This window comes from Tupaia chinensis, unplaced genomic scaffold, assembly GCF_000334495.1.
Source record: "Tupaia chinensis unplaced genomic scaffold, TupChi_1.0 Scaffold147458_1, whole genome shotgun sequence".
Lineage (NCBI taxonomy): Eukaryota > Metazoa > Chordata > Mammalia > Scandentia > Tupaiidae > Tupaia > Tupaia belangeri.
Window position 1 is genome coordinate 1 of NW_006207309.1, and position 27,952 is coordinate 27,952.

Here is a 27,952-nt window from a genome sequence, read left to right on the forward strand (position 1 = left end):
TCAATTTCTTGATCACAGAGACTTCCATTTTCTACTTTTTCTGAGGTTTCCTCTGGTCCTGGTATGAAAAACGTATTTACCCAAAAGTGAAACATTTTGTCCTACAAAGAAGAAATAAATAATTATTTTTTTTAAAAAGTCATCTATATTCAACACATGCACCAAGATGTCAACAACATTTGATATTTTCAATCACTATAAACACAGACTTACAGCAATGTATGGGTTATCTGTCACATTCTCATAGTTTTCTTTAATTCAAATTACAGGATAAAAACTACAATCTTAAGACCAAGATACCTCACACTTTTATCTTAAAATTTCAGTAAAATATCTCTTTTCCAGTCTAATAGCTTTTTAAAAATGCTTTGAATTAGTGTATAAGCAAAATTCAGATATAGATTTAATTTTCTCTAAATTTCAATGAGCTATCTATTCTAAGATATACTTTTCAAAAGTTACTCATTCTGGGACCAGCAGTTGGTGTAATGGCTATGTCGCTGGACTCTCATGTGGTCAACCATGGTTCAAGTCCTGGATCCAGTAGCTTAAACTCAAGCTGGGTGCATGTGCATACATGCCCAAGATCCCGAGAGGAGAATGAAGAAGGGACTGTGGAGTGGCCATCGCCCCAGGGGGTGATTTCTCTCTTTCTGTCTCTCTGGCTCTGTCTTCTGGCGAGCGCACACATCCTATAGCAAAAATCCCACCCCCCCCAAAAAAAATAAGTTATTCATTCATCCATTCATTTATGAGAAAGAATTAGAGAGGTTGGCTTTTGGCAAGGTCTCACCATATCAGAATCCTCCTACCATGGTCTCCCAGCTAGCTCTGATCACAGGCATATGCTATGTGCCCACCTGTTGATGGCAGGCGAGGCATCATATCTGGGCCTCCCATGGGGCCTCAGCCTCCAAGCAGCAGCATCTTAGCAGCATGTGCCAGCACAGCTGAGACATCGCCAAGATTTTCTTTAACAAAGTTCTTAGGAAGTCAGTGCCACATATAAAGCACAGCAGATACATGTCTACTTCTACAGCAATATAAACAAAGTGGCTCCAGTTGACTATATGGCCAAAATATGCCTGAAAACTCTTAGAATAAAACACCAGGAGGGGGTGTGAGGACAGAAGAGTGCTATGGTTTCTTTTTATATCATAAAATGTCTTTTATTGTTGTTTAATTTGCTAAAGGGTATGTTCACTCATTGCTGAAAAGGGAGAAGGGGAGGGAGCGAGCGAGAGAGAGAGAGATGCAACCCCCCCCCCCCCCGGGGGATGGCCACACAGCAGTCCCTTCTCCTCCATTCCCCTCTCAAGATTTTGGGCATACATGCCCACATGTTCAGCATGTTTTTCAAGCTGTTGGCCCAGGACACAAACCTCGCAGTTGTCCAGATGGGATCTAGTCACCTTAACCACCAGACTACTGTCTATCATTTAAAAAACAAAATAAAACGTCTTAGTAATAACATGAGGCCTTCTTAATAAACAAACAAACAAACAAACAAAAAAACCCAAAGCTACCATAGCAAAGTCATCACTTCAAACTTTTCTTGACCATAACAGAAATCTCATTTGTATGCATCATCTGATAATTACTGACATACAGCTTTGCAACATCTTATCTGGTACTTTGAACTACCATTTAAACCTTTTATTCTAGGGCCAACACCATAACTCAGAGTTTAAACACAGTACATAGTAAGTCAGATCCCACATGGCCAACTACAGTTTGAATCCCAGTCCCATTGGCTTGAAAACACTCTGGGTACATGTGCAATACCTGCCCCAAATCCTGATGGGATGGAGAAGCTGAAAAAAGGAGTGCAGTGTAACCATCCCCACCACCCCCGCTGCCTGGAAGGTGGTGGTGCTCGCTTTCTCTATCTGTTGCTCTCTCTCTGGCAAGCAAACATGTCCTCTGACAATAAAATTTAATAAATAAATTTTAAAATTTATCTTCAGGTTTCCTCTGCAAAAAGACAAGACCTTTAAGGATCTTATGCCTTGTACCCGCAGGTGGTACAGTGGTTAAGGTGTTGCAGCCCCACATGACTGACTGAAGTACAAGTTCCGGACCTGGGGCTTGGAACCACACCGCGCACATGTACGTGCATGTCCAAAATCCCAGGAGAAGGGATTGTGATATAGTATTCCCCCAGGGGGTGGTATGTCCCTTTCTCTCTCTGTTTCTTTCCTCTCCAGTGAGGGCACACACCCTATGGTGAAAACCTTTAAAAAGAGAAAAAAGATTGTATGTCCAAATAGGCAATTCTCTATGTGACTAATCTTTTTTATTATTATTATTTTTAAATAATTATTTTATTTAACTTTATTTATTTATTTACTTATATAATTTGACCAGATAGGTACAGAGCAAGAAAGAGAGAGAAGGAAATTAAAAAATCAAGCCCCCAGGTCCAGGACTCGAATTGTGGTCAGCCACGTGGGAGTCTAGCACCCTTAATCACCACAGTACTTGCTGGCCCTGTGACAAATCCTTTTAAAAACTGGTATTTCAATTATTTCAACAAAGTAATTGAGTTAGGAAATATATTTTACTTAGAGTCAGAAAAGAATAAATAATGCTTAATTTTCTGAAAATGTAGATTCCTTATTCAATACGCTAAATCTGTTTTTCTTTGTTTAAACAGCAGCACTAAAATAAGGCAGGGAAAATAACATAAAATGGAAATTTATGTCCTCCAAGATACACAAATATAAGTATTTAACCTTTAAATAAGAACTGAAATAAAAATTAGTACTCTCCTAAAAGCATAGGGAAATGGTAAGAGCCTATTTCTAAAGGATAACATAAAGTGTTATGTGTACCAGAGTCATATAATAAACAGGAAAAAGAACCCCCCAAAACTTACTAGTTATCTTAAAATATTTGGTAATACTTGAATATTAAAGAAAAAAATCTGTCAAAGTTATTGAGATATATTTAAATTTATTGATACCATGAAATAAGAAATGGGTTTCTGATGAACAAAATCAGTTTAATGTTTTGTGATTATTCCAAATAATCAATAATAAAATCCAATAATAAATTTGGATTCTGAATAAAAAAAGATTAAAACTAGCATTTAAAATATTTGAAATTTTCTTTAATTTTTTAAAAGAAAAAAGTTTTAGTTATCAAGAAAATTAAGTCAGTCCTATCACTAAGAATGTCTAAAAATTGGCAATATGCTAACTATCTCTTCAATAATATATTTTAAAAGGTAGCAACATGAACCAGAATTAGTGCTTTTCTTCATCACTAAGAGTTTTTCTTCATCTTAGGTTCATTTTTAATGTTTACACTTAATCTTTCAAATCAAGGTAGTTTGTTTTAAAATGTGCTCCAGCATTCTCTAAATGTAGTTCAGTAAAGTGTAGACCTCACTAACTTTCTAAATCTGCATATTTAAATAATACCTTATTTTTTCACTCTTTTTAAAGAGAATTATTTTATTTAACTTTACTTACTTATTTATTTTTAAAAAAATTTGACCAGAGAGGGACAGAGAGAACGAGAGACAAACAGAAAGTGAGAAAGCAAGTTGCCAGGTCAGAGACTAGAACTGTGGTCAGCTATGTGGGGAGTCCAGAGCCCTTAACCATCACACCACCTGCCAGACCCTTTTTTCAATTTTATTACTTCCTCTTCATATATTTCTCTCTGAGCTAAAAAACTAAATACTCAGTACATCTGGAGAAGTTAAGTATAAAATAACCAAGCCTCAATAAACAAATCAAAATGGCGGAAAAGTACTTTGTTTTATTATACATGACCACATAACAGAGCTTATTTCTACCTATCAACCAAAAACCGTTTTTTTCCCAGAGGTTTTTTGCTATAGAGCGCGTGCACTCACCAGAAAGACAGAGAGAGACAGAGAGACAGAAAACAAGAAATCAAACCCCAGGGGAGATGGCTACGTCACAATCCCTTCTCTCCATTCTCTTCTCGGGATCTTGGACACACACGCACATGTGTCTGGTATGAGTTTAAGCCACCAGGTCCGGGACTCAAACTGTGGTCAACTACATGGGAGTCCAGTGACATAACCATTAAGCCATGTGCTGGTCCCAAACCAAACCTTTTTAAACTTATGATCATGTGCTAATTCTTCTCAGCTAATCATGTTTTTAAGAAGACTGTCACTGTTTAACGGGGATATCTATATAATCTTTAATTTTTTTTTCTAAATTTCTTTGCATAACCCAAGTTAAAAAAAAAATTCATCTCATTACGATGCCATATCGACTTTTTCTGAACAGGATTATTTCTCATTATAATGTCTCATCAATGCCACATTAAGCAAAGCATCTGCAGATCTAAAGGAAACGAATTATAGTTCATTAGATTGTAAGTTATAAAATATATCATTTAATCCCTCCTAACAGAATGATTTCTAACAACCAAAGGCTTTTTTTTTTGGGGGGGGGGGTTTGATGGTAAAGAATTATTTTTTTATTTGCTATTATTATTATTTTTAAAATTTGGCCAGAGAGGGAAAGAAAGGGAAAGTCGGAAAGCAAGTCACCAGGTCCAGGATTCCAACTGCATCAGCCATGTGGAAGTCTAGTACCCCAACCACCACGTTACCTGCCAGCCCCCACCAACCAAAGGCTTTAAGGAAAAGATCAGCGATTACTCTTTAAGGTATGGCTATGTTACAAATTTTCCCCAATAAAAGTAAAGCACAAACCTTTTTTAGCATCTTGTTCTGTTTGTGGAAGAACTCGACTTTGATGTCACCACACACAGGCAACGGCTGAGGGAACTCAAAGTACATGAACTTGTCTTCTCGTCGTGTCGGTCCTGAATTGGAGGAATATATCTTCACCTTTAGCTGGCAGACCACAAACTGAGGATCTGCATGGTTAAATACATACTAGCATCATTTCAGAGGAAATGCCTTTAACTGTCAAACTGTCAAAACTATTTTAGTAATCAATATTAGCAATATACATGAAATAGTAATTCATCTTTGTCATCTTAAAAAAAAAAACTGCAGAAATAATCTACATAAAAAAATATTTTCTCCAAGCTAACCCTACAAAACAAGGTTCAATTACCAGTATGAAAGTCAATTCCTATTTCACAACAGTAAGTCCCCAAATTAGACTTCTAATAGTGTAGTAACATCAAAACTTTAATATTAACATTATGCTAAAAATCCTAGCATAAATTACTTTAAACATTAAAAGGATAAGCCAACTTTCTGGCACACTTGTGAACTATATAAAGTTTTAATTTTTAATACAGGTATTTGCTGTAGTATTTTGAAGTCTCTAGCATATAAAAGAAAACACAAAATACAAATCATTACATGTTCACAAGAGGAAGAGTATATAACCTATAATCAAGCAGTAATAAATTTCATAAACGTAAGCTTAGGAGTATATTAAAATATTCACTATCATTCCTGGTATCTGTAGCATATATTTTATTTTGAAAGATAGGTGAAGCCATCATCATGAGGAAATAGGAAAGTGAAGATTTGAAATATCTGCAAAGAAATGCAGCAGACCTCAAAGCAAAAATTGCAGCACAACCTCCCTTCCCTCCGAAACACCCCATTTTCATTAACAACTATTTTGAGCTTGGCTTATATTTGTTTTAAAATAGTGGACACAATATAACTTTTCACAATTCACCATGTTGGTACATTGGCAATTCAACTAAAAGATGGTAATGTGTAGGAAGGGAAGGATTATAAGTTTTATTTTTAAATCTACTCATAAATTCACTTATAGCTAATAACATTAACGACAGAGGTTAAAATAATGAATGTTAAGATTCTAGGACTTTAAAACTTAAAGTTACTTAAATAATTTGACAAAACAGAATTTACTTGTACTACTCAAAAATTCAAAATGAAGTCTACTAAAAAGAAACTAAGTAACTTTAGTAGTTAGGAAGTGAGTCTGGAAGGAAATATGCCAAAACAACCAAGAAACAGAAACACAAGTTTGCTTATAGAAAGTGTATGTATCTACGTATATATACACCAGAGACTTCATAAAATTTGTGAAAAAATTAAAGCATGAGTTTACTTTGGTGCAAAAAATTCAAAATCCATACTTAGCTTACATAACATGCATTTCCATTAACTTTCTAAAGACCCCTGCATATACATCAATGTCAGAATAACTTTTTTCCCCTAAAACATAAAACTTAGCATCAAAAGCATCACTATTTTTATATTCTTAAAGATGAAAAAAAGTCTCAAATGTGTATTAACTGGACAAGCAACTGAGAAAACAAGGTAAAATCTAAATGAAGCTAAATGAAACTTCCAGTTTAATAAATACCTATGGGTCATCTATGTAATATTTAATGCAGTGTGAGCAATCAAATAATAATAATAATATGTCCAATAAAACATGTGGAATTATTTTAATATGGATTAGAAAAACATTTATCATAATAAAAAGTCACCCTTCTAAATGGCAATATTATACCAATATATCAATTTCATTTCCTTGGCTAAAGGTTCAAAGTGTGATGAGCCATTTCACAAGACCTTGTGTAATACTGAAATTTTCACTTGGAAATCTAGCTTGAAGGAGCAAATGAGTAAGGTATGATTTCAAAGTTGTGATAAAAATCAGAATGAAAATGTCTTGTCTTCTTACTATCGATAATTTAAACTGCACTAGTTCAGAATCTGATAATGCTGATTTCAGGACTTTAAAAAACTAAAAGTAAATAGTATAAGCCTAAAAACTAAGCTAAAAATATTTTAATGAAAATAAGTAGTAAAGATTTCTCCAACTCACTAAAGGAAACCAGCACCTCTACAATATGCATTTCACGTTTTATACAGACAAGCCCTAGCTTAAGTTTAGCCTTAATATGGCTGTGTTGATCTTTATGTCACAGTTCTGATATATGTCCTTTGATATGACCAGTTGTGTTCTAAACTAACATGACCCATACCTAGTAAATAATAATTAAGCTTTCTTGAAATTTATTGATATAGTCTAGAGAGAAAACCAAACAGATCAACTTTTATTAACACTTGTAATCCTTTTGGATATACAGATTATCAGTAATTTTCTTTTTCACTTAGAAATATTAAGATAATAATCAAGTAAGAAAAAGTTGCTCTCTTGAAAATCATGAAGATACTTTGTATTTTACCACTAGGCTTGTTTTCCTCACCGATTCTTCTTCCTCCTGAACCCACATTACTATTCCCTAGTCTCAGTCCTCATATTCTGCTTGTCCTCAAGGTTTCTTTTCCCTTAACTCCAAACTATAGTTACATAAAAGCTTAACAGCTCTCTTTCCTAATGCTTTTCCAAATACTATTTAGATTTCTCTCTCTCACAAGCATTTGAACCTATACTTTCAAGTACTCAATGGGCATCTTCATGTGAACAGCTCACCTTTTACTTCATTTAAAACATTTTTGAAATCAAAACATTAACATTCGTATCTCTCAAGTCTCAGAATGACTTTTCTTTCTTCTGTCATTCAACTGACCAGGATCCAAACTTTTGACAAAATATTTGGATATAAATGAATCAACAAAAAATGGGTCAAACTCCATTTGCATGCCCTAGCACATCGGACCTAAGGCCATATTTTTAGTTTCCTGTCCACTATTTTTTTCCTCCCAATCACAACTTTCTACACCACTGTCCTTAAAACATGGTTTAAGCCTCTAGTATATTATGACACTATAGTGTGTATCAAATCAAGTCTGACATCCCGTTCAGGATCCTCTGTCAGTCACACATCCCATTCTTACTCTGTTTTCTGTCAGTACGCTGCTTATCCAGCTCATTTCCTTCCGCTGTACTTCAATTCAAACAATTTTCTATTGCCTATTACACTTCCTTTGGTTGAAATGTCAATCTAAACTGTATGCTTTCTGGAATTAAAATAAAGAGCTGCTGGATTCTTCCTCATGAAACTATCTGACAAACTGTAAAACTTTGTCTTAATATATCACTCTATAATTTTTATATACAACTTTCCATTTAGCTCCATATTACCTGTATTATGAGATAGTTTTACCATACAGTTTTAAATCACAGTGCAGAAATAGGGAACTAGAGAATTAGAGAAGAGTAAAACGATTTCAGAAGTTAATACTTTTAAGACTAAAGTTGAAAAATAATACTGTGAGATTAAAAAAAATAGTTTAAATGTAGGCAGGCAGAGAAGAACTGACGTGATTTTTGCTAGAGAGGCCATATGTAAAATTATACTCGATAAGATCACTGAGCTGAATGTTCTTGCTCCCTTATGTACATAATACTTCTTATCTTTCTCTTGACTCTCACACTGATAATCTACACTGCAAGGAAGAATGTTGATTTTTTTCTTCTTTCTCCTTCTCTATTACGTTCCTATGTTAATCACCTCCAACAGCCCAGTGCCTTGCACTCAGCAGTTTTAAAAATTGTACCGATATGAAAAAAAAAAATCAATTAAGCTCAATGAAGCTCCTTAGAAATCTTTAGCATGCTATATTAGTTAATCTGTGGGTTTTGATAATGTTTCTTCGCTGCAAGATTATAGGAAAGATCTCGCAATGGTGATCAGACCTATCTAAATCAACAATGTCGAGATATTTTCTAGGTATAAATTAATTTAGGGATAGAATATTTTATCACACAAGTGATTTCAAGAAACAAAGCTTGCTAAAAACTAAAATTACTAACAAACTGCAAAATGTCACTGAAATACTATTAGAGGTATTAAGAAAATGCAGTGGTATCTTATCTAGAAACTACAAAATTATACTCTAAGTGCTACTAAAATATATTTCTTAAACATGAAAAAATGATTATCACTCCCAAGATGGTATTTAAATTTCAGTATTACAAAACTCTGTTACAGAAAAAAAAAAGCAACAGTGTGATCTTCACAGGTCTGGATAATACTTCCTTCCATGTATTCTCTCTTGATGGATTGTTTTGAGTCCAGATATTAAGCTTCCTATCAGTCTGTCTAAGAATTATGGCCAAGAAAAGTAGAGAAGCAGAATAGGATCAGTATGACTAAGGTAGACTTATAGAGGCTGGAATAAGACAGAGAAATAGAAACAGATCTTAATGACATAATCTGTACTTAGCACTTAAGTTTCAGATTTTAAAATCTCTTCATGTTATTGATGAGTAAAACAAGCAGAATGATGATGTATCCAAAGTTATACAATACATTAATGACAGACCGAGGGCTAGAACTCAGGTTTTCTCTAACATTGCACACAGTCTGATGTAATCCTATTCTACAGTCATCATACTTTGGCTTGCTGCAGTATCTTATCATTCCTTTCCTCTTTTTTTTTTCATTGGCCTGTCATCATTACTGTCAATATCTAGTCTTCTAAGATATGAACAAATACCTGCCCCACGACCAGTAAATGGATGAATCCCACTGCTACTCTCATGTTGGACCTCTGATGAGGCAGTACTTATTCGCTTGGTCAGAAATAGCTACTTTTGGTGGTTACAGCACAGAATATTTCTTTCATAAGTATGAATTGGCTTCAATGATGTTAAAACCCATTGCTCTTGAGTCTTTAATCCAATGAGTTGAACAACAGAGCTAATCAATTAGTTTGGATACTTCAGAAATATACTCTCCTGCATAAATTTTAAACGTGGTAAATTTATTTCTAGGTTTTTATATAAACTTCCAGATATGTTAAGAAAAGTGTTCCAATACATGGAAGGATGAGAATTTAGAGCACTTACTGCAAGTTCCGCCACTGAACATTGGAATAGTTTCAAACATCATCTTGTGAAACAACAGTGCCACTGGTCTATAATCCAGATGATTCTTTAACAGGTAGCTATAATAATACACATAGCGCCTCTGACTGGGAATAGTTACTCCCTGGTGGACAGAAAAAAAAGAGAAGCCAAATTCAAAAGAAAAGTTCCATTATAGTTATTGCACTAATTTGCTATGGTAGCAGGGTTGCACCCATTGAAGAACCTATATGTATTAGAATTTGACCTTAAATGATTAATATTTTATCCAGCTCAATATAGGGTAAATCAGAGCAACGTCAATGCAAAGGACAATATCAGAATAACTCTTCACCCTTAAAATACAATGGTCAACGCCTCATTTATTCAAAGGTCACAATTCTCTGACCCATGAACCCAATAAGCAAAGGCCAGTGTATATCTGAAATGACTGTCAAAGTCCTCTTTGCTATAGCTATGCTCTATATATCTACAATTTCCACAAGAATTTATGAATTCTTAATAAGCAGATAATTCCTCATGTTACCCACTATCCAGGCAAAAGCTTATCAGAATCAGCAAAACAGATAGAGGTCAATTACCTGGAAGAGGCAGAAACAACAGCAGCGGAAAGTGACTGTTGCCTTGAGCCCAACAAAAACAAAGTATGCAGTGTACATAAATGTATGCCACGATCTGCTAACCAAGGTACCTAAACATGTCACTGTGATATATAACCCCTCTGCTGAAGAAACCGGGAAAGTACAAAGTGTTTTAGAAAATTTAAATATTTAAGTGTTAAAAATGTTTAAAATATATACAATTCATGTTGTATTTATAACACAAGTTATCTAAAGAAAAAAATTTTATGTGCAAAAATGCTTTCACTAATGTTACCTGAATGGGGGAACTGGGTGCTTATTTAAGATTCTTTACTATAACATGATGTGACTTAAGAACAGTCAACTTAGAGGGGCCAGCAGATGGTATGGTAGTTAAGGTGTTGGACTCCCACATGGCTGACAGTGGTTCGAGTTCTGGACCTGGAGGCTTGCTTTCCTACTCTCCCTTTCTCTCTCTGAGTCTCTCTGGTCAAATTAAACAAATAATGATGATGACAATAAATTAAATGAAATAAAAAAAAAACTCTTTAAAAGTAAACAGTCAACTTAGAAACATAAGTTAAATAAACAACATTAAGAAATCTGAAACCAGGGCTGGCAGGTAGAGCGGTGGTTAAGGGTGCTGGACTCCCACATAGCTGATTACGGTTCGAGTGCCAGATCTGGCAATTTGCTTTTTCACTTTCCCTCTCTCTCTCATTCTATCCCTCTCTGGTCAAATTTAAATGAATAAATAAATAAATTTAAATAAAATAATTCTTTAAAAAAAAATCTGAAACCAAAAAGTGATTTGTAGACAATTACTTAAATAAAAGCATTCTCAAGAGGAAAAAGAATTTGCAGTATGTTTCTCCAAGTTATTACTGGCATCTAAATCTCACAAATGTGATAAAAATATCTAGGTAACAAATATTTCTCTTCTTAATGAAAAGTATAAAAGCTTATTTATATGAATTTAAAAATACAAGTATGTTGTGAGGGCTAGCAGTTGGTATGGCAGTAAAGGCACTGGATTCCCCCACAAGGTCAACCACAGTTCAAGTCCCAGACCCAGTGGCTTGGAAATCATGTAGGCACATTTATGTATGTGCCCAAAATCCAAAGAGTAGAATGATCAAGGGACTGTAACATGGACATTCCCCCAGGTGTGTGGGAGGTGATTTTTCACTTTCCCTTCCTCTATCTCTTTCTGGCAAGCACATATGCACCCTATGGCAAAAGCCTAAAAAAATAATGTAAATAAAAAACAAAAAACAGGGACCAGCAGTTGGCATAATAGCTACATTGCTGGACTCCCATGTAGCCGACCATGGCTCAAGTCCTGCACTCGGTGGCTTACACTCACACCGGGCGCATGTGCGTGTGTGCCAAAGATCCCAAGAGAATGGAGGATAAGGGATTGCGGTGTGGCCATACTCCCTGGGAGATGATTTCTAGCCTTCTGTCTCTCTCTGTCTTTCTGGAGAGCACATGCACCCTATAATAGCAAAAACCTCTCCAAAAAAAACCAAAAACCAAAAAACAAAAAAAAAACCCACCACCAAACACAGGTATGTAGGTATCTACTAAGTATTCTCAGTATTTTTAAAAAGGTAATCATGATCTTATTATAGATAATACGTATATTTAAAAACAGGCATAAGCCATTTAAAATTATGACAAGTCAATTATAATTTAGGCCAAGTAAATTATAATCTAGGCCACAGTGTGAAGACCACACAATTTGTAGTTAGGAATCTTAGATTTGAATATGGACAGTCAAAACACAAACTCCTATTTGTTTCCTAAGAAAAATGAGGATTGTAATATATTCCCTTCCTTCTTTCTCCTTTTCCTTTCTTAAAGTTTATGTATTTATTTCCTGGACACCACAGTCCCCACCTAGCCAGTCTCAGATCATGGACACATGTGTATGCCTTGTACACAAGTAGGTAGGTTTACAGTCACAAACCCTGAACCACGAGGGTTGGCACCAAAGAGCACGGTGTTGTACAGCTGTACTACCTTCCACCTCCAGCCCTTCGTTCGTAACAGGAGTGTCATGGGGATCAAACACCAAATGCAGTTACAGAAAGAATACTAAAACTACAAAGTGGTACACAAATACTGATTAAAAGTTTTCAAAATTTTGCTTGTATTTAAAATATAATTTCTGAATAGTTGCAATTTTATTTCTATGTATTTTTCTTGAAGAAATAGTAATGCAGTATTTTAAGGAATTGTTAAAAATTAACATTAAAATTATCATTAAGGTTTAAAAAATGTTTAAGCTTAACTTAAAATGGTTTATTACTGAACATTATTTAATGTAAGTCCAACAAATGACATGTCATTCATGTTCATCAAAATAAATTGCTAAGTGGGTTGGGGGAAATAGAAGATGGAAGAGGGAAGGAAACTTCTGTGAGCCATGTACATTTCTGAACCATATAAGTTTACTCTGTAGTCGAAAAAGACATTTTTTAAAGAATTATTTAACTTTATTTATTATTATTATTTGTTTTAATTTGACCAGAGAAAGACACAGAGAGAGAGAAAGTGATAAAGACTTGACCCTCAGTCAGCCATGTGGGAATCCAGCATCTTTAACCACCACGCCAACCTGCCGACTCCTATTCAAAAAATTTTAGGAGTGCAAAAAAAAAAAAAAAAAAAAAAAAAAAAATTAAAGCCACTGAAAGTATGTATACAAGAGCAGGTTTTCATGTTATTATTCGTTGGGGTTTAGTGGATAACAGATGGTCTTTTTCTCTTTATCTCTTTATCTCAATAACAAGGTTTCGAAGCTTTAAGGTTTCTCTCAAGTAGCAAGTGACTGGTAGTACTAATGCAGGCATCTATTCACTAGGTCGATCCTTACCAAAACAGGATTAGGCACGTATGTAAAGAATCTACAAATTTACTAACTGTCAACACTGAGTGAATGATGCATGTATAAATACCTGCTGAATCAAAATTACTGACACAACTGAAAGAAAAACAATGAAAAGCACATTTCGAAATCTATTATTTTGCTACCGATATCATGCATATCACATACTTGCAGAATATGCAAGTATGCATAAGAAATACTTCCATTTCTCAATTTTGCAATTCTTATCTAAACTTGCTAGTACCTCAACTTCAGCATGTCCAGGTTAGCAAAAATAGAAGTTGGAAGGCTCACAGGTATATGTGTCACAGCCTTGAATGTGTTCTCCTCATTCTCACCTCATCTCTAAGAGGCATAATACACACTTAATAACATTTAATTAACAAAATAATCAATCCTCCTGTAATTTAGGATTTGAAATAAAATGAGTAAGAAGTTCACACTAAATTAACATTGGATGGCTGGTTCTGTGTCACAGTGATGAAGTGTGGAAGAGAAGTTAGGATCCCACAGTTTGAATTCTCAGCCTAGCCAGTTTGAAGGCACTGGGCATGTGCACAGAATGCCAGGATCTGACAGGCTGGAGGGCTCGAGGACTGGAGGAAGGGTACTGCAGTGTGACCAGACCATGTTGGGGTTACTTCTCTTTCTCTCTCTCCCTCTCAACATACGCTATCATAAATAAAGAGAAAAAAAGAGAAAATTTGAAATTAACAATGCAATTTACAACACCTAACAGATAATTCCTGAATACATACAAGGAAAACAATAATTTACATGCATGGTATACTGATAGCATTTGTCATAAAGATTCAAATTTAATGATGTATCTTTTAAAATCTCAGGAAAAACATTTTACTATCTTTAAAACTTTATTATATGTTAAAAGATAGCTGAATATTAAAGCTCTTGGAAACTAAAAATACTCCATGAGGGCAGCAGGTGGCATGGTGGTTAAAGCGCTGGCCTCCCACATAGTCCACAGCAGTTAAGTGTCCTGGACTTGTGGTCTGAAAATCACACTGGGTGCATGTGTGTACAAGCCATAAATCCCAAGAGGAAATGGAGAAGGGACTGCAGCTTGGTCATCCACCCCAGGAGGTGATTTCTCACTTTCCCTCTCTCGCTCTCCAGCTCATATGCCCTATGACAAAAACCTAAAAGCACACAAAAACTCCATGTTTTCAAAGTTTCCATTTAAATTCACTATAAAATCAGGTATATTCTCTAGTCAAGAACTTTTAAATTGCTCTATAACTGTATCCCAAAGGTACAGTTCTGCTCTCTATTACTAATAACTCTCCTTTCCACTCTAATTAAGAAACAATTACCTGCCCTTCCTCCCGAAGCCACTGCTTGAACTCCCCCATTTCATATAACAGAATGTGGAACTCAGGAGTGTATCTGGCTTTCCTTTCACTCTTCCTTCCTGCTCACTGTTTCTCAGCATCACTTACTTCAAATCCTTATCACTCAATAACTCTTTGTTTTGGTATGCACTTATTCAACTCTCTACCACAATAATTTCAGCACTGTTCACCCCACCTCTTTCTGTCCTGACTTATAAGCATTTTTTTTTTTTTCCGGAGACATTTTTGCTATAGGGTACGTGCAGTTGCCAGAAAGACAGAGAGAGACAGAGAGACAGAAAGAGAGAAATCCCCCCCCCACCACCGGGGATGGCCACGCCGCAATCCCTTCTCCTCCATTCTCCTCTCGGGATTTTGGGCACACATGCACATGTGCCCAGCATGAGTTTAAGCCACCAGGTCTGGGATTCGAACCGCAGTTGACTACAGGGGAGTCCAGCAACACAGCCATTACACCAACTGCTGGTCCCTACAAGCATTCTTAATTAATTCAGCTCCTCCTTTTTTGGGAACTGTGAGGCCATCCAAATGAACACTCAAAATCCTGTTCTCCCATTTAAAATCACATTATTTGATAATTTGCAAGTGTCTCCTCCTATTCAACAAGGTTCCATTCTGGACTAGTGCTCTATTAATTATCTCCTCTCTGGCATTTGCTTTTATTCTATCTCCTCCTAATAATCAGCTCAGGTATCCCTTATTCTTTATTCAAACCTGGCAGAAAATTCAAAGACCAAAACTCCCCACTCTACCCAGACCTTGTATCTTTCTCACATTATAACTCTTCCACCTTCATATAACAGCAATATCTTAGGAAGTTTCTACTCCTTAGTCCAGAGAAATCAAGCATCATGTGGCTATTTTTTTTTTTTTTTTTTTTTAGAGGTTTTTGCTACAGGGAGTGTGCGCTTGCTGGAGATAGAGAAAGCAGGAAATCATCCCCCAAGGGGATGGCCATGCCGCAATCTTTCTCCTCCATTTTCCTCTCGGGATCTTGGGCACGTACGCACATGCTCGCAGTGTGAGTTTAAGCTGCTGGGGCCGGGACTCGAATTATGGTCAACTATGTGGGAGTCCAGCAATGTAACCATTATGTCATCTGCTGGTTCCATGAAGCTGGTTTCTTAATGACTACTAATTCTTTCTCAACAACCAAATTTCCTACTGCATTCCAGTCTTGGCTGATCTTTCTACAGCCATTCTGAAACCTCCCTGCTTCTATCATAGGAGTCACCATCTAAATATTTCTTCTTTTTACATAAAGCTATCTCTTCTCTTTTTGTCCTTACCTGTACGCGTATTTCAAAAATAATTCCCCCCTCTATGTTAATTCCATCTATTCCAGTATGTTAATGATCAGGCTCACACAACAGCTCTTAAATCTGTCTCTTTTGGGGGACCAGCAGTTGGCATAATGACTATGTTGCTGGACTCCAATATAGTCGACCACAGTTTAAGTCCCGGACCCGGTGGCTTAAACTCACAACAGGCGCATGTGCGTGTGTGCCCGAGAGAATGGAGGAGAAGAGATTGCGGTGTGGCCATCCTCCTGAGGGGTGACTGTTTGCTTTCTGTTTCTCTGTCTTTTTGGCGAGCCCAGGCTCCCTATAGCAGAAACCTCTCCAAAAAAAAAAAAAAATCTATCTCCTTTAAAATGACTTTTTTTGGGGGGGAGAGGTTTTTTCACTATAGGGTACGTGCGCACGCCAGAGACACAGAAAGCGAGAAATCACCCTCCGGGGGGGATGGCCACATGCCGCAATCCCCTCTCCTCCATTCTCCTCTCAGGATCTTGGGCACGCACACACACGCGCCCGGCATGAGTTTCAAGCCAGAGGGTCCGGGACGCGAACCACGGTTGACTACATGGGAGTCCAGCGACATAGCCATTACGCTAACTGCTGGTCCCATCTTTTAAAATGACTTTTACTTGGGGCCAGCAGATGGCGTTGTAGTTAAGGGTGCTGGACTCCCACATGGCTGACCACGGTTCGAGCCACAGACCTAGTGGCTTGCTTTCTTACTTTCCCTCTTTATCTCCCACACTGTCCCTCTCTGGTCAAATTAAAACAAACTAACAAATAAATAACATTAAATAAAATAATTCTTACAAAAACACTTTTACTCAAGTCATAGTGCACAATTTCCAAGTTAGTGGGGCATTTCTAGCTGAAAAATAAATACTTAAAACACAAATATCTAAAAATTAAAACTTTCATATTCTTTCATGGACCAACATCTCTTATTTCTGTCAGTAATATCCATTTTTATTTTAGCAAGAAGCTCAAAACTTCAAGTAATAACTACTGCCGCTCCTTATTGAATTCTTACTATGCATTGTTCTAAATGCCTTCAAAAATATTTATCCTTGTAAAACCATGTAAGGGATCAGCTGGTAGCATAGAGGTTAACATGGCTGGATCCCACATGGCTGACAATGTGTCTGAGTCCTGGACCCAGCTGCTTAAAAATCATAATGCATGCTTGTAAATACATGTCCAAAATCCTAAGAGGAGAATGGAGAAGGGATTGCAGCATGACTATTCCCTTATCATACACAAGTGCCCTGTGGCAACTTAAGAAACAAACATGTAAGATGGGTATTACTGATAACTCTGTTGTATAGATGAGGTAAGGTCATACATCTTGTAAATAATGAAACTAGATTTCATTCTAACATTCCAGCTATTGAACTTCCACTGAACCACTATACTATCCTGCCATCTTCCTCCTGCTAAAAGAAAACACAGCGGAAAGCACTGATATTTCTATATAAATATAAATATATATATAGGTATGTATGGAAAAAAGAAGTAAGGGAATCCCACCATTACAGCAAAGGCCCACACAGCAATGTGAAGGTAAGAGATTAACATACTAGTCACTCTGTTAACTATCCAGCATACACATGCATGTATGCACACACAGACAACACACAAAATGGGAGCCAACACAGAGATTAAGTTCATTTAGAATACTCATCTTTGATTCCGACACAATCTATTCAGTTACCAAAATTCAGATTTTCATGCTGAAATACTGCTTGAACTATGAGCTCTGATTTTCTGTGGCCTACTTCAGTTTCTTCCTGCAATCCTGCAGTAGACAACTAATTATCAGGGTTTTTTTTTTTTTTTTTTGATGATCAGTTTTTATCTATTCTCCAATTTATCTTTTAGACCACTTAGGAATAACTTTACCAAAGAATAAGCTTAATCAGATTACCAATTAATTCATAATGTTTAATGGTATCCTGGTGTCTACCTAAGAACAACTTATCACATATTACAATTTAACCACAACATCGAAATACAACCCCAAGTCCTACTCTTACCTCCCACAATTCCTGTGCATATACTCTTACTTCTGGCCAAAGTATTAATTTCCCCTAAATTGTACCTTCCAGCTTTCTCTTTTTAAATTTGCATTCTTTATCAGATTAACGTATAAGGATTATACATGCAATCACCTGTCAACTTTTACATATTATCTAACACGAGGACAAACTTAAAATAACAAGTATTTGATACTTTAGGCAGCAACCTGAAATGCAATTCAGGCCAGGTACTTCTAAGGGGTTCCTAGATACTTTTGATCTTTGAGGGTCTATCTATTCAGGGATGTTTTATTTCTATTTAAAGCATTTATAACATTTTCATTGAAAATTGCCCACTTCCCATTGAGTTTTTCAAATTTATTAGCACAGACCTGAATATAATCTCTCTCCTTTTTTAATGAGTAGGAGAATATGGGGGAAGAAGAGAGAGAGCAGCAGAGAGAAAAGATGAGAAGGAAAAAGAGGGGCATTTTCACAAGGCCATCAGCCCTACTTCCCAGTTAGCTAGGACCACAGGTACACACTAGCGTGCCTGGTCTAGGCTGACCCAAAAACTGAACTAGGGCCTCTCACGTCTGCACCACCACAGATGGACCTGAATATAATCTTCAATGTTGCATCTACACAGCAGTTTGTATCTCCTTTCTCATACTTAGTACTGTATTCTTATTTCCGCTCTTTTTTCTCTTATTGGCTTTAAAATAGATATTTTATTGGCATTTTCAAACAATCAGCAAGCATTTGGATTCATTAATTCAAATAATTTAATATTTCCTAGTTTATTTCTGTATTAATCGTCATTAATTCCTATTTGTTATCAAATCTTAATAATCTCACATGGATTTGTATTTTCTCATTGATTCAAAAATCACTTAAGAGAATGGTTTTAAATTTCTGTATAGATTTGGATAAAACTTTTTAAAACTGCTAGTTCTATTGAATAGTAATCAATAGATGAGAATATGTATTTCTACTTGCAAGTGAAATTTGTTTTGTAATTGACCCAATCAATTATTATTCTTGCTGTCTTGTACATGACACAAATAAAGAAATAAATTTTATGGCCCAGTATTATATTATTCAAGCCACCTACATATTTTATGCCTTCTTGAGGTATATTAAAAGATTCCTACTATCACTTCTTTTCTATCAATTTTTTAAAAATTTTGTCTAGCTTTTGCCTAATACATTTTGGTTTTCTATTTCACACATCTGAACTCATAATTGCTAAGCCTTCATATGGAGTGTACCCCATGTTAATATAAAATGACGTTTTTTAATCCAATGTTACAGTTTTTGCTTTAGATGCTACTCTAATACTGAGATCCTGTCTTCTGCTTTAGAAATTTAAATTTGTTGAACATGTATTTAATCATTTATTTTTTATCCTACATTGTTTTATGTAAATGTCTCTTAAAAAAAAAGTTTATTTATTTATTCCATGAATGAAAAAGACAGAGATACGGCACCCCAACAAGGTCCTGATGTCATGATCCATTCCCCAGCTGTAGCCAGCCCAGATCATGGGCACACACATGTCTGGCACACTCAGGGGTCTCTGGACAGAAATGGCTACCTTGCCATGTCAGGCTACCTCTTTAAGCATCCCGTTTCATCAATGTGCCATTATCAGGCCTCTGTCAATCTCTTGTCTATGACTAATCTCTTCGAAAACAGACTTAAAAGGAGGTTATATACATCTTTCAGACCAAGAATACTACCAGAGTCCCGTACTACTTTAACACCACAACAAAAATTTGTAATTGTTTTCATACTCTGTGTATCAATACTCTCAGATCATCTTCTCTAAGATTTGAATTCATCACAATCTAGATTCCTCAGGTTAAAAAGTAATTTTCTACTTCAGTAAACTTTTCATTGACACTTCAAAACTTAAAAATAATGTACATTTCGACAAAATAATAGCATCCGATTGAGGCTTGAAAACCTATGCTTCAGAATGATCAAAAGATCATCATTAGAAAACAATTAAACAAAAGAAATATCGCTCTTAGGAATGCCTGCTATACCATGACAACATACAGGACGGGATGTTAAGCTACTTGCCAACATTTTACATTAGTTACACTAGAATATCTAATGCTACCACAACTTTAGAAAAAATTATTACCACCTCTATTTTAAGAATAAGAAAACAGTTCCAATTACATGTAACTGTCTTGCTCAAAACCAAGATCTTGACCTACACGTGACTCTAGGAGTCTAAAATGTTTACATGTGTTCTGGGTTTTACTAATAGCATGTTATTAGAATGGAGTCACAGTCTTATTTATTCTTATTTTTCCCATCAATGAAGACTGTCCAAAGTTTACAGTATTACATGCTTCTGCTTTATTAAATGAATTATGTTATACATATATATTTAAAATTTTTATTTATTATTTTAAAAAATGTGTTATAGGGCACCAGAGACAGAAAGAGAGGGAAAGTGAGAAAGCGAGAGGGAAAGTGAGAAAGCAAGCCACCAGGTCCAGGACTCAAACCATGGTTGGCCATGTGGGAGTCCAGAGCCTCTATCACCATGCCACCTGCTGGCTCTGCAAATTATATATTAAATAGACATACAGACACATGCCTTAATCAGAGAATTCTATTTCCTGGTCAAAATGGCTTATTTTCAAATGGGCACATGCCCCCAAGCCAGGAAAATGAGTACATAACCTAAGATTCCACTCAAATAGAAGTCTCTTGCCACTGTACTGGCTAAAGTAGGTATTGATAGGTTATAAACATGAAGCTACTAGGACTATACTTGCCATTATTGTGGAGAGCCAGTCTGAAAATAAAGTATGTACAGAAGAGAGAAAAGAGAAAAGAGAAGAAGAAGGTGGAGAGAGAGATTGAGATTTTTATATCTATTCAGCATCTATATCCAGGCCAGAGTTTTTATGTTATGCAAGTCAATAAATGTCTACTTTTGTTAAAGCTAGTTTGAATTGGGTTTCTCAGACTCAAAATGGAAAAAGTTCTCATACATTATAAAGCAACTGCTTTTTTATTTTTCCTTTCATAAGTTCCTATTTTGGGGATCAAAATAATGAAAAACATAATTTGGACAGCAGAATGTAATAACGATGATCTGTTAGACCATCTATTTCAAAATGGGTTTGAATTAAATAATTGCTAAGATCTTCAACATATAAAAATTCTGCAATTATATTAAACCTATGAACTGGGTAACAAGCTTAAAGGATATTAAACAAGAAACACCATTTAGCTCAAGAGAATTAATGTGTTAAGAAAAATAAGAATGTTATATTAGGAGTTTTGTTTATTTGTATGCTAAGTGAAAAATCACCCCAGGGACAATAGCGATGCCTCTATAAAGTCTACAAATTGTTCACCAAATAGGACTCCCTCTTTGCTCTTTGAAACAAGAAGAAAGAAGAGCAGAAGAGATTCTGTTCCTATATAAATGTCACCAGAACCTAATTTTCTTCAGATTCTTCATGTTTCTCTATAATTAAAGATACAAGGAAAATGACATTACAGACAGGTCTAATAAAATTAACCCTATATAAACTGCAAATGAATAAAATGCATGAAAATTGCAAAATGGATGAAATGCATCTCCTACAATAGTGGTCCCCAATTACAAAAATGCAAATCTTGTAATAGAATAAGCCTATTACAAGATATTTCAAAAATAAAACTACTTTGGATAATCAATTATATTTATTACGAGATACTTCTCAGAAAGAACTTCACAGCTGTATAATAGCAGCTGAGTATCTCAGCTAAATTTTCTTGTGATGAATTAGTTACCTACAGGACATAGTGGCATAATGGTCAGATCACTGGTTAGTCATTCCTACACAGCTGACTGTGGTTCAAGTCCTGGGCCCTGTGGCTTAAAACTCACACTGGACATGTGTGCATGTGTGACCAAAATCCCGAGAGCAGAATGCAGAAGTAGTGATTGTGGCATGGCCATCTGCCCCAGGGGGTGATTTCTCACTTTCTGTCTCTCTTTGTCCCTTTGGTGAGCACATGAGCTCTATAGCAAAAATCTCTTTAAAAAGAAAAAGAAATTATTCATAAAAGATTAAAAATACATTACTTCGGGACCAGCAGGTGCAAGGTGTTTAAGGTGCTGGACATTTCCATATGGCCGACCAAGGTCTGAGTCCCAGACCTGGTGGCTTGCTTTCTCACTTTTCCCCTCTTTCTGGTCAAATTAAAATAAATGAATGAATAAATAAAATAAATAATTCTTAAAAAATTACTTCACTGGCACTATAACCATTGACATCTTTGCAAGTTTCAAAACAATTAAATTTCAATGATTTTATGGGAGCCTGTAGCATCATATTTATAAGACCAGCAGCCTCAAGCTATCTTCATTCTTCTTTTAAAAGAAAAAAGTTTACTTATTTATTCCAACAGAGAAGAGACAGACAGAGAGGAAGAAAACAGGTATCCCCAGCAGGGTCTTCACATCATGTTCCACCCCCTGCCTCAGTCGTCCCAAGTCACAGGCATGCTGAGTGTACAGAGGGAGGTCTTGGGACATGAACCCAGAACCTTCTCATGTGGGTCTAGCATCACAGAGCACTGGGTTACCACTGTGCCATGGGCTGGCTCCTTCATTCTCCTTAAACCAGGGGTCATTAAATGATCTAATATTTGCAAAACAAAACAAATACCGCAAACAAGAAATCAAAACAAACCAATAAACCCCCCCCAAAACTGAGGAGCCTTTCAAAAGAGACCAATTTCATCAGTATTACATAACCTTTCTGGAGAGCTTGACTCTGTACAGAGATCAATTACTCTGAACAAACTCAAAATTCTTTTGTAATTCCAGGATTTGTGGAGTTTATAGTGAAGAAAGAAATTTAACAGCGTGTCAGGGGACTCAAATTTTACTCAGAATGCTGTCATTAACTGTTCAGATAATCTTGATGACAACCCTTCACCTTTCTGGATCTGTTTTATTATCTATAAAATAAGAAGCACTCCTGGGCCAGCAGGTGGCATGGTGGCTGAGGTGTTGAACTCCCTCCCACATGGCTGACCATGGTTTGAGTCCTGGACCTGGTGGCTCACTTTCTCACTTTCCCTTTATTTCTCTCTGTCTCTGGTCAAATTAAAAAAAATAATAATAACAAATAAAGTTAAATAAATATTCTTTTTTTAAATTAAAAATAAAAACCATTCTTGAACAAAAGAAAAAGAATCCCCATATATTATGCCTTTTATTGACTATACCTAGCTTTCTAATGCTGGTTCAGCCTAAAATGCAAATGCCATTGTTTAGTAGAATACAGCTTAGTCAACAGCATCTGCTCATAAATTTCTTTCTGCCTTTTAAAATAAACAGTGTTGGGACCAGTAGTTCGATTAATGGCTATGTCACTGGACTCCCATGTAGTCAAGCATGGTTCGAGCTCCGGACCCGGTGGCTTAAAACTCACGCCGGGTGCATGTTTGTGCGTGCCCAAGATCCCAAGAGGAGAATGGAGGAGAAGGGACTGCGGCGTGGCCATCCCCCCCTGGGGGGTGATTTCTCACTTTCTGTTTCTATGTCTCTGTCTGTCTGGCGAGCGCACGCGCCCTGTGGCAAAAACCTCTCCCCCCCAAAAATAATAAATAAATGAATAGTGTTAAAGGTTACATTAGGATACTCCTTTATATACTGTGGATAACTAATCCAAAACATGGTCTAGGTATATTAATTAAGCAGGAACTAAGTACAGTAGATCTCAGTGATTTATTTTGATTCCAAGACACTAAAATTATCAAAATCACCTAAATCACTTAACACTGAGTCTTAATATCATTGTAATGGTAAAATGTAACAATTTTACCAATTGCATCCTTACCAGTACGTATGGATCTCCATTTTCTACTTACTATTAGCCTATCATCTTTCATTTGGGGGAGATTCAAACCTGTACAGAGGATCGAGAATAAGCAATGTGTTGAAGTAGGTATTACTGGGTTTTACAAGATAAAACTACAGGCTCCACGTTTTATTTTCACAAATACTTCTCTTGCTATATATTCACTCTGGCTCTACTTCAAAACAACATCCCATAGGGCTTGCCATTTCATCAGATATCCTTTCCTTACCTCCAGAAACAGAACTGACAGTACTACCAGACTATGATGACTAAAATATATTCCCATTGACAAAATATGTTCTCACTTTGTGATTATGGAGACTTCTCGTGGGACCTAACTTGAACTGGAAACAGAAAATAAAATGTAATAATGTTTAAGTATCCTTGGATTTTACTTGTATGCCTGAATATGAGAGGGGACATCCAAGTACTTCTTATGGGTAAGTGCTCACTATCAGCAGCACATACCAACTACTTTTTTTTTTTAATTTTTTTTTTTTTTGGAGAGGTTTTTCGCTATAGGGCGCATGCGCTCGCCAGACAGAGAGAGACATAGAGACAGAAAGCGAGAAATCACCCCCTGGGGGGATGGTCACGCCGCAATCCCTTCTCCTCCATTCTCCTCAGGATCTTGGGCACGTACGCACACTCGCCTGGCGTGAGTTTTAAGCCACCGGGTCTGACTCGAACCGCAGTTGACTATGTGGGAGTCCAGCGACATAGCCATTATGCTAACTGCTGGTTCCCCATACCAACTACTTTAAAGAAGCACCTACCTCAGAGGGGATATATGCATATGCATGTGCGAGGGTGTATCAAAGAAGACAGGAAGAGAAAGAAAATGAGACCACGACTTATTCAGAAAAACCAAGTTCATTACAAAAGGCTTTATGTTGCCCCAACTCAAAAATCCTTGATAAAAGCACCCTACCAGGCTATAGACTACAATACCAATAAGCAAACAAAGAAGTCATATGGCTTGAACATGATGAAGGTAAGTATCTTAGAAAGAGTTAAACCTATTTGTAACTTGGAGCAGAAAATAGCAATACTATTGCAGTTATCTCTATGAAATAACTGAACCTATTCCAAGAAAAAAAAAAAAAAAGCCATCTTCTCCCCTAAAACTATAAAGTAGGTCATGGAAGGATTGAAAGTACCACTTCCCTATAGCATATGCCTTCTCTGCATAGCTACCTAGTAGTTTTCATCAAATGCACACTTGGCAACATCATCAAAGAGTAATTCCAATATAAGTCCTTTTTGGAGACTTCCAGAAACATTAACATTTTTGTTTCTTTGCTAAGAAACAAATACAAAAAAAATTTCAGTATTCTGCAGACAGACAGTACACCTTAAAGCATCTGGTTTTGCTGTACTGGTAAAGACAGAAGTTTTCCATGTCACCATCGCTCAGTTTTTTTCATGAGTATGCACTGAGGTACAAGACTCTTATCATCAATCCTGAAAGAAATCTTATCTTTTATTGTAAAAGCATTCTACTGCTTCATGAGTGCCAAGCCTTGAATCATAGCCTATATAAGAGAATGTCATGAAAAATCTATTATTGTGAAAATTGCCAAATTCATGAAAGCCAAGATTTTCAATCAAGAACTTCTCAAGAGAATCTGTCAAAAAATGAGAGCACCTACAAAGTTCTTAGCTATATATAAGTTCACTGGCTATCAGAAGACACATTTCTACAGCCAGATACTGCTATTCACTAGATTACATATGAACTCTTTTTAAAGACTTGAACTCTTCTACCTTAAAATTGAAAAGTGGAGTTTTACGCTTTTCTTCCTTAACACAGCATTCATGATATAGATCTTGATAAAAGTTATCTCATTAACTTGAAGGCAAAGAAATTGATGTAATTTGAATTTATCTGAAGAACCTTGAGATTTCTTAATACAACCTACTTTTAACATAACAATTTCATTTACTCTTTCATTCATGAGACAGCATTTCTAGCACTTGTATTCATTAAAAACAAAGGAAAAATTGAACATGCTATCAAAAGTGACATTAAAGTTGCAAAGTCAAAGACAATGGCATAGTCCCAAGTAATTTTTAAAAGTGAAATAGCAGCAGCCCTTTCATTAAAAAGTACTATTAAGCAGAACTACAGCTTTAATTTTAATTAATTTGTACTAGATTTATTCATTGCTCTCAAGTAGTAGACACTGATTTCAGTGTGAAGAAAATAAAGACATAACTCTTATAAATATTCTGTTTACATTCTATATTTTAAAAACTAAGTTTCAGTGCAATTGAAAATTATAAGCCAAAGATAAACTTTAAGTACATTATCCAGGATTTTTTTGGTGGGAGAACATTTATAACAGCTTTTACATCAAAATTGTAAAAGATACATAACACAGAGTTTAAGAGTCTTTAGCTTAGGGACCAGCAAGTGGCGTGGTGGTTAAGGTGCTGGACACGCCCACATGGCCGACCATGGTTCAAGTCCCAGACCTGGTGGCTTGCTTTCTCACTCCCACCCTATCTGGTCAAATTAAAATAAAATGAATGAAAGAACAAAATAAATATGTAATTCATGAAAAGAGAGAGAGAGAGTGAGAGACTCGAGCTTAAATCTAGTGTTCTAGTTCCACTTATCTTTTTTACTAAAAAAAAAATTTATGTAATTTCTTTTCTACTGCCAAAATGTCTGCTGCTTATTAACTGTTTTACATTTCAACCACTGCTTCTACTCTGTATTTTCATTTTACCCATTTCTACATGCTTTCTTCTTAGTCTCTTTTCCTTGTGCTGCCTTGTATTCACTCACTTATATATAGAACAGTTTACCTTTTATACCTTTTTTTTTTTTTTTATAAATTTTCGCTGTAGGGAACATGTACTCACTGGAAACAAAGACAGAGGGGAGAAAGTGAGAAAGCACATCCCAGGAGTAAAGGCCTTACCACAATCTCTTCCCCATTCTCCTCCTGGAATTTTCGGCATGCATACACATGTGCCCAGCATGTTTTTCAATCCTCCCCATCTCCAACCCCTGTCCGGGACTCAGAGTGCTGGACACGCCCACATGGCCGACCATGGTTCAAGTCCCAGACCTGGTGGCTTGCTTTCTCACTCCCACCCTATCTGGTCAAATTAAAATAAAATGAATGAAAGAACAAAATAAATATGTAATTCATGAAAAGAGAGAGAGAGAGTGAGAGACTCGAGCTTAAATCTAGTGTTCTAGTTCCACTTATCTTTTTTACTAAAAAAAAAATTTATGTAATTTCTTTTCTACTGCCAAAATGTCTGCTGCTTATTAACTGTTTTACATTTCAACCACTGCTTCTACTCTGTATTTTCATTTTACCCATTTCTACATGCTTTCTTCTTAGTCTCTTTTCCTTGTGCTGCCTTGTATTCACTCACTTATATATAGAACAGTTTACCTTTTATACCTTTTTTTTTTTTTTTATAAATTTTCGCTGTAGGGAACATGTACTCACTGGAAACAAAGACAGAGGGGAGAAAGTGAGAAAGCACATCCCAGGAGTAAAGGCCTTACCACAATCTCTTCCCCATTCTCCTCCTGGAATTTTCGGCATGCATACACATGTGCCCAGCATGTTTTTCAATCCTCCCCATCTCCAACCCCTGTCCGGGACTCAGACCATTCAGTTGGGTATGTAAGATCCAGCTGCCTTAATTAACCTCCACCCCATCTGCTGGCCCTTCTATACATTAATCAGTAAAAGTAATGGTTTTCGTCTAGATCATGATGGGATGAACCTAAGTAAACAACTTCAGATCACCAGCTCCATAATTCAGTCCAATGCTATCATTACAGGATGTACAGGGTATACAAATATAAGGCAATCTATCATAATCTTCAATAGTCACCCAAATCATGCACTAGTACAACATTTAATTTTGAAAACCATCACCAGTAAATAGTTCTTTGACATCCGTTTTTATCATTCAAAAAAGTCATAAAGTCAAATAAAGAGTTGGAAAGAAAGATGAGGAAGGAGTAAAGAACCAGGAATAAATGCAACTACATGGCTGAAAATGACCAATATAATCACCTCTATTTCTGTTTTGAAGTTGAAGAAGAAATTAAATTTACCTGCAAGAGAATCTTCCAGATTATAAAAATTGCTAAAATTAGAATAATTTCTTTTTTTTTAATGTAAAATTGTGATCTTT

At 36.0% G+C, this 27,952-nt stretch overlaps 1 protein-coding gene across 1 annotated transcript in view; it reads right to left on the minus strand.

The window, feature by feature from the left end:
* Positions 1–3: 3 nt before the first annotated feature.
* Positions 4–27,952, minus strand: part of LOC102489114 (phosphatidylinositol 3,4,5-trisphosphate 3-phosphatase and dual-specificity protein phosphatase PTEN) — a gene marked incomplete at both ends in the record, with an annotated part of 100,389 nt that continues 72,440 nt past the window's right edge. The window contains 3 exon segments of the mRNA XM_006169746.2: positions 4–101; positions 4,703–4,869; positions 9,714–9,855. Of these exon segments, the coding sequence (XP_006169808.1) occupies positions 4–101; positions 4,703–4,869; positions 9,714–9,855 (407 nt within the window).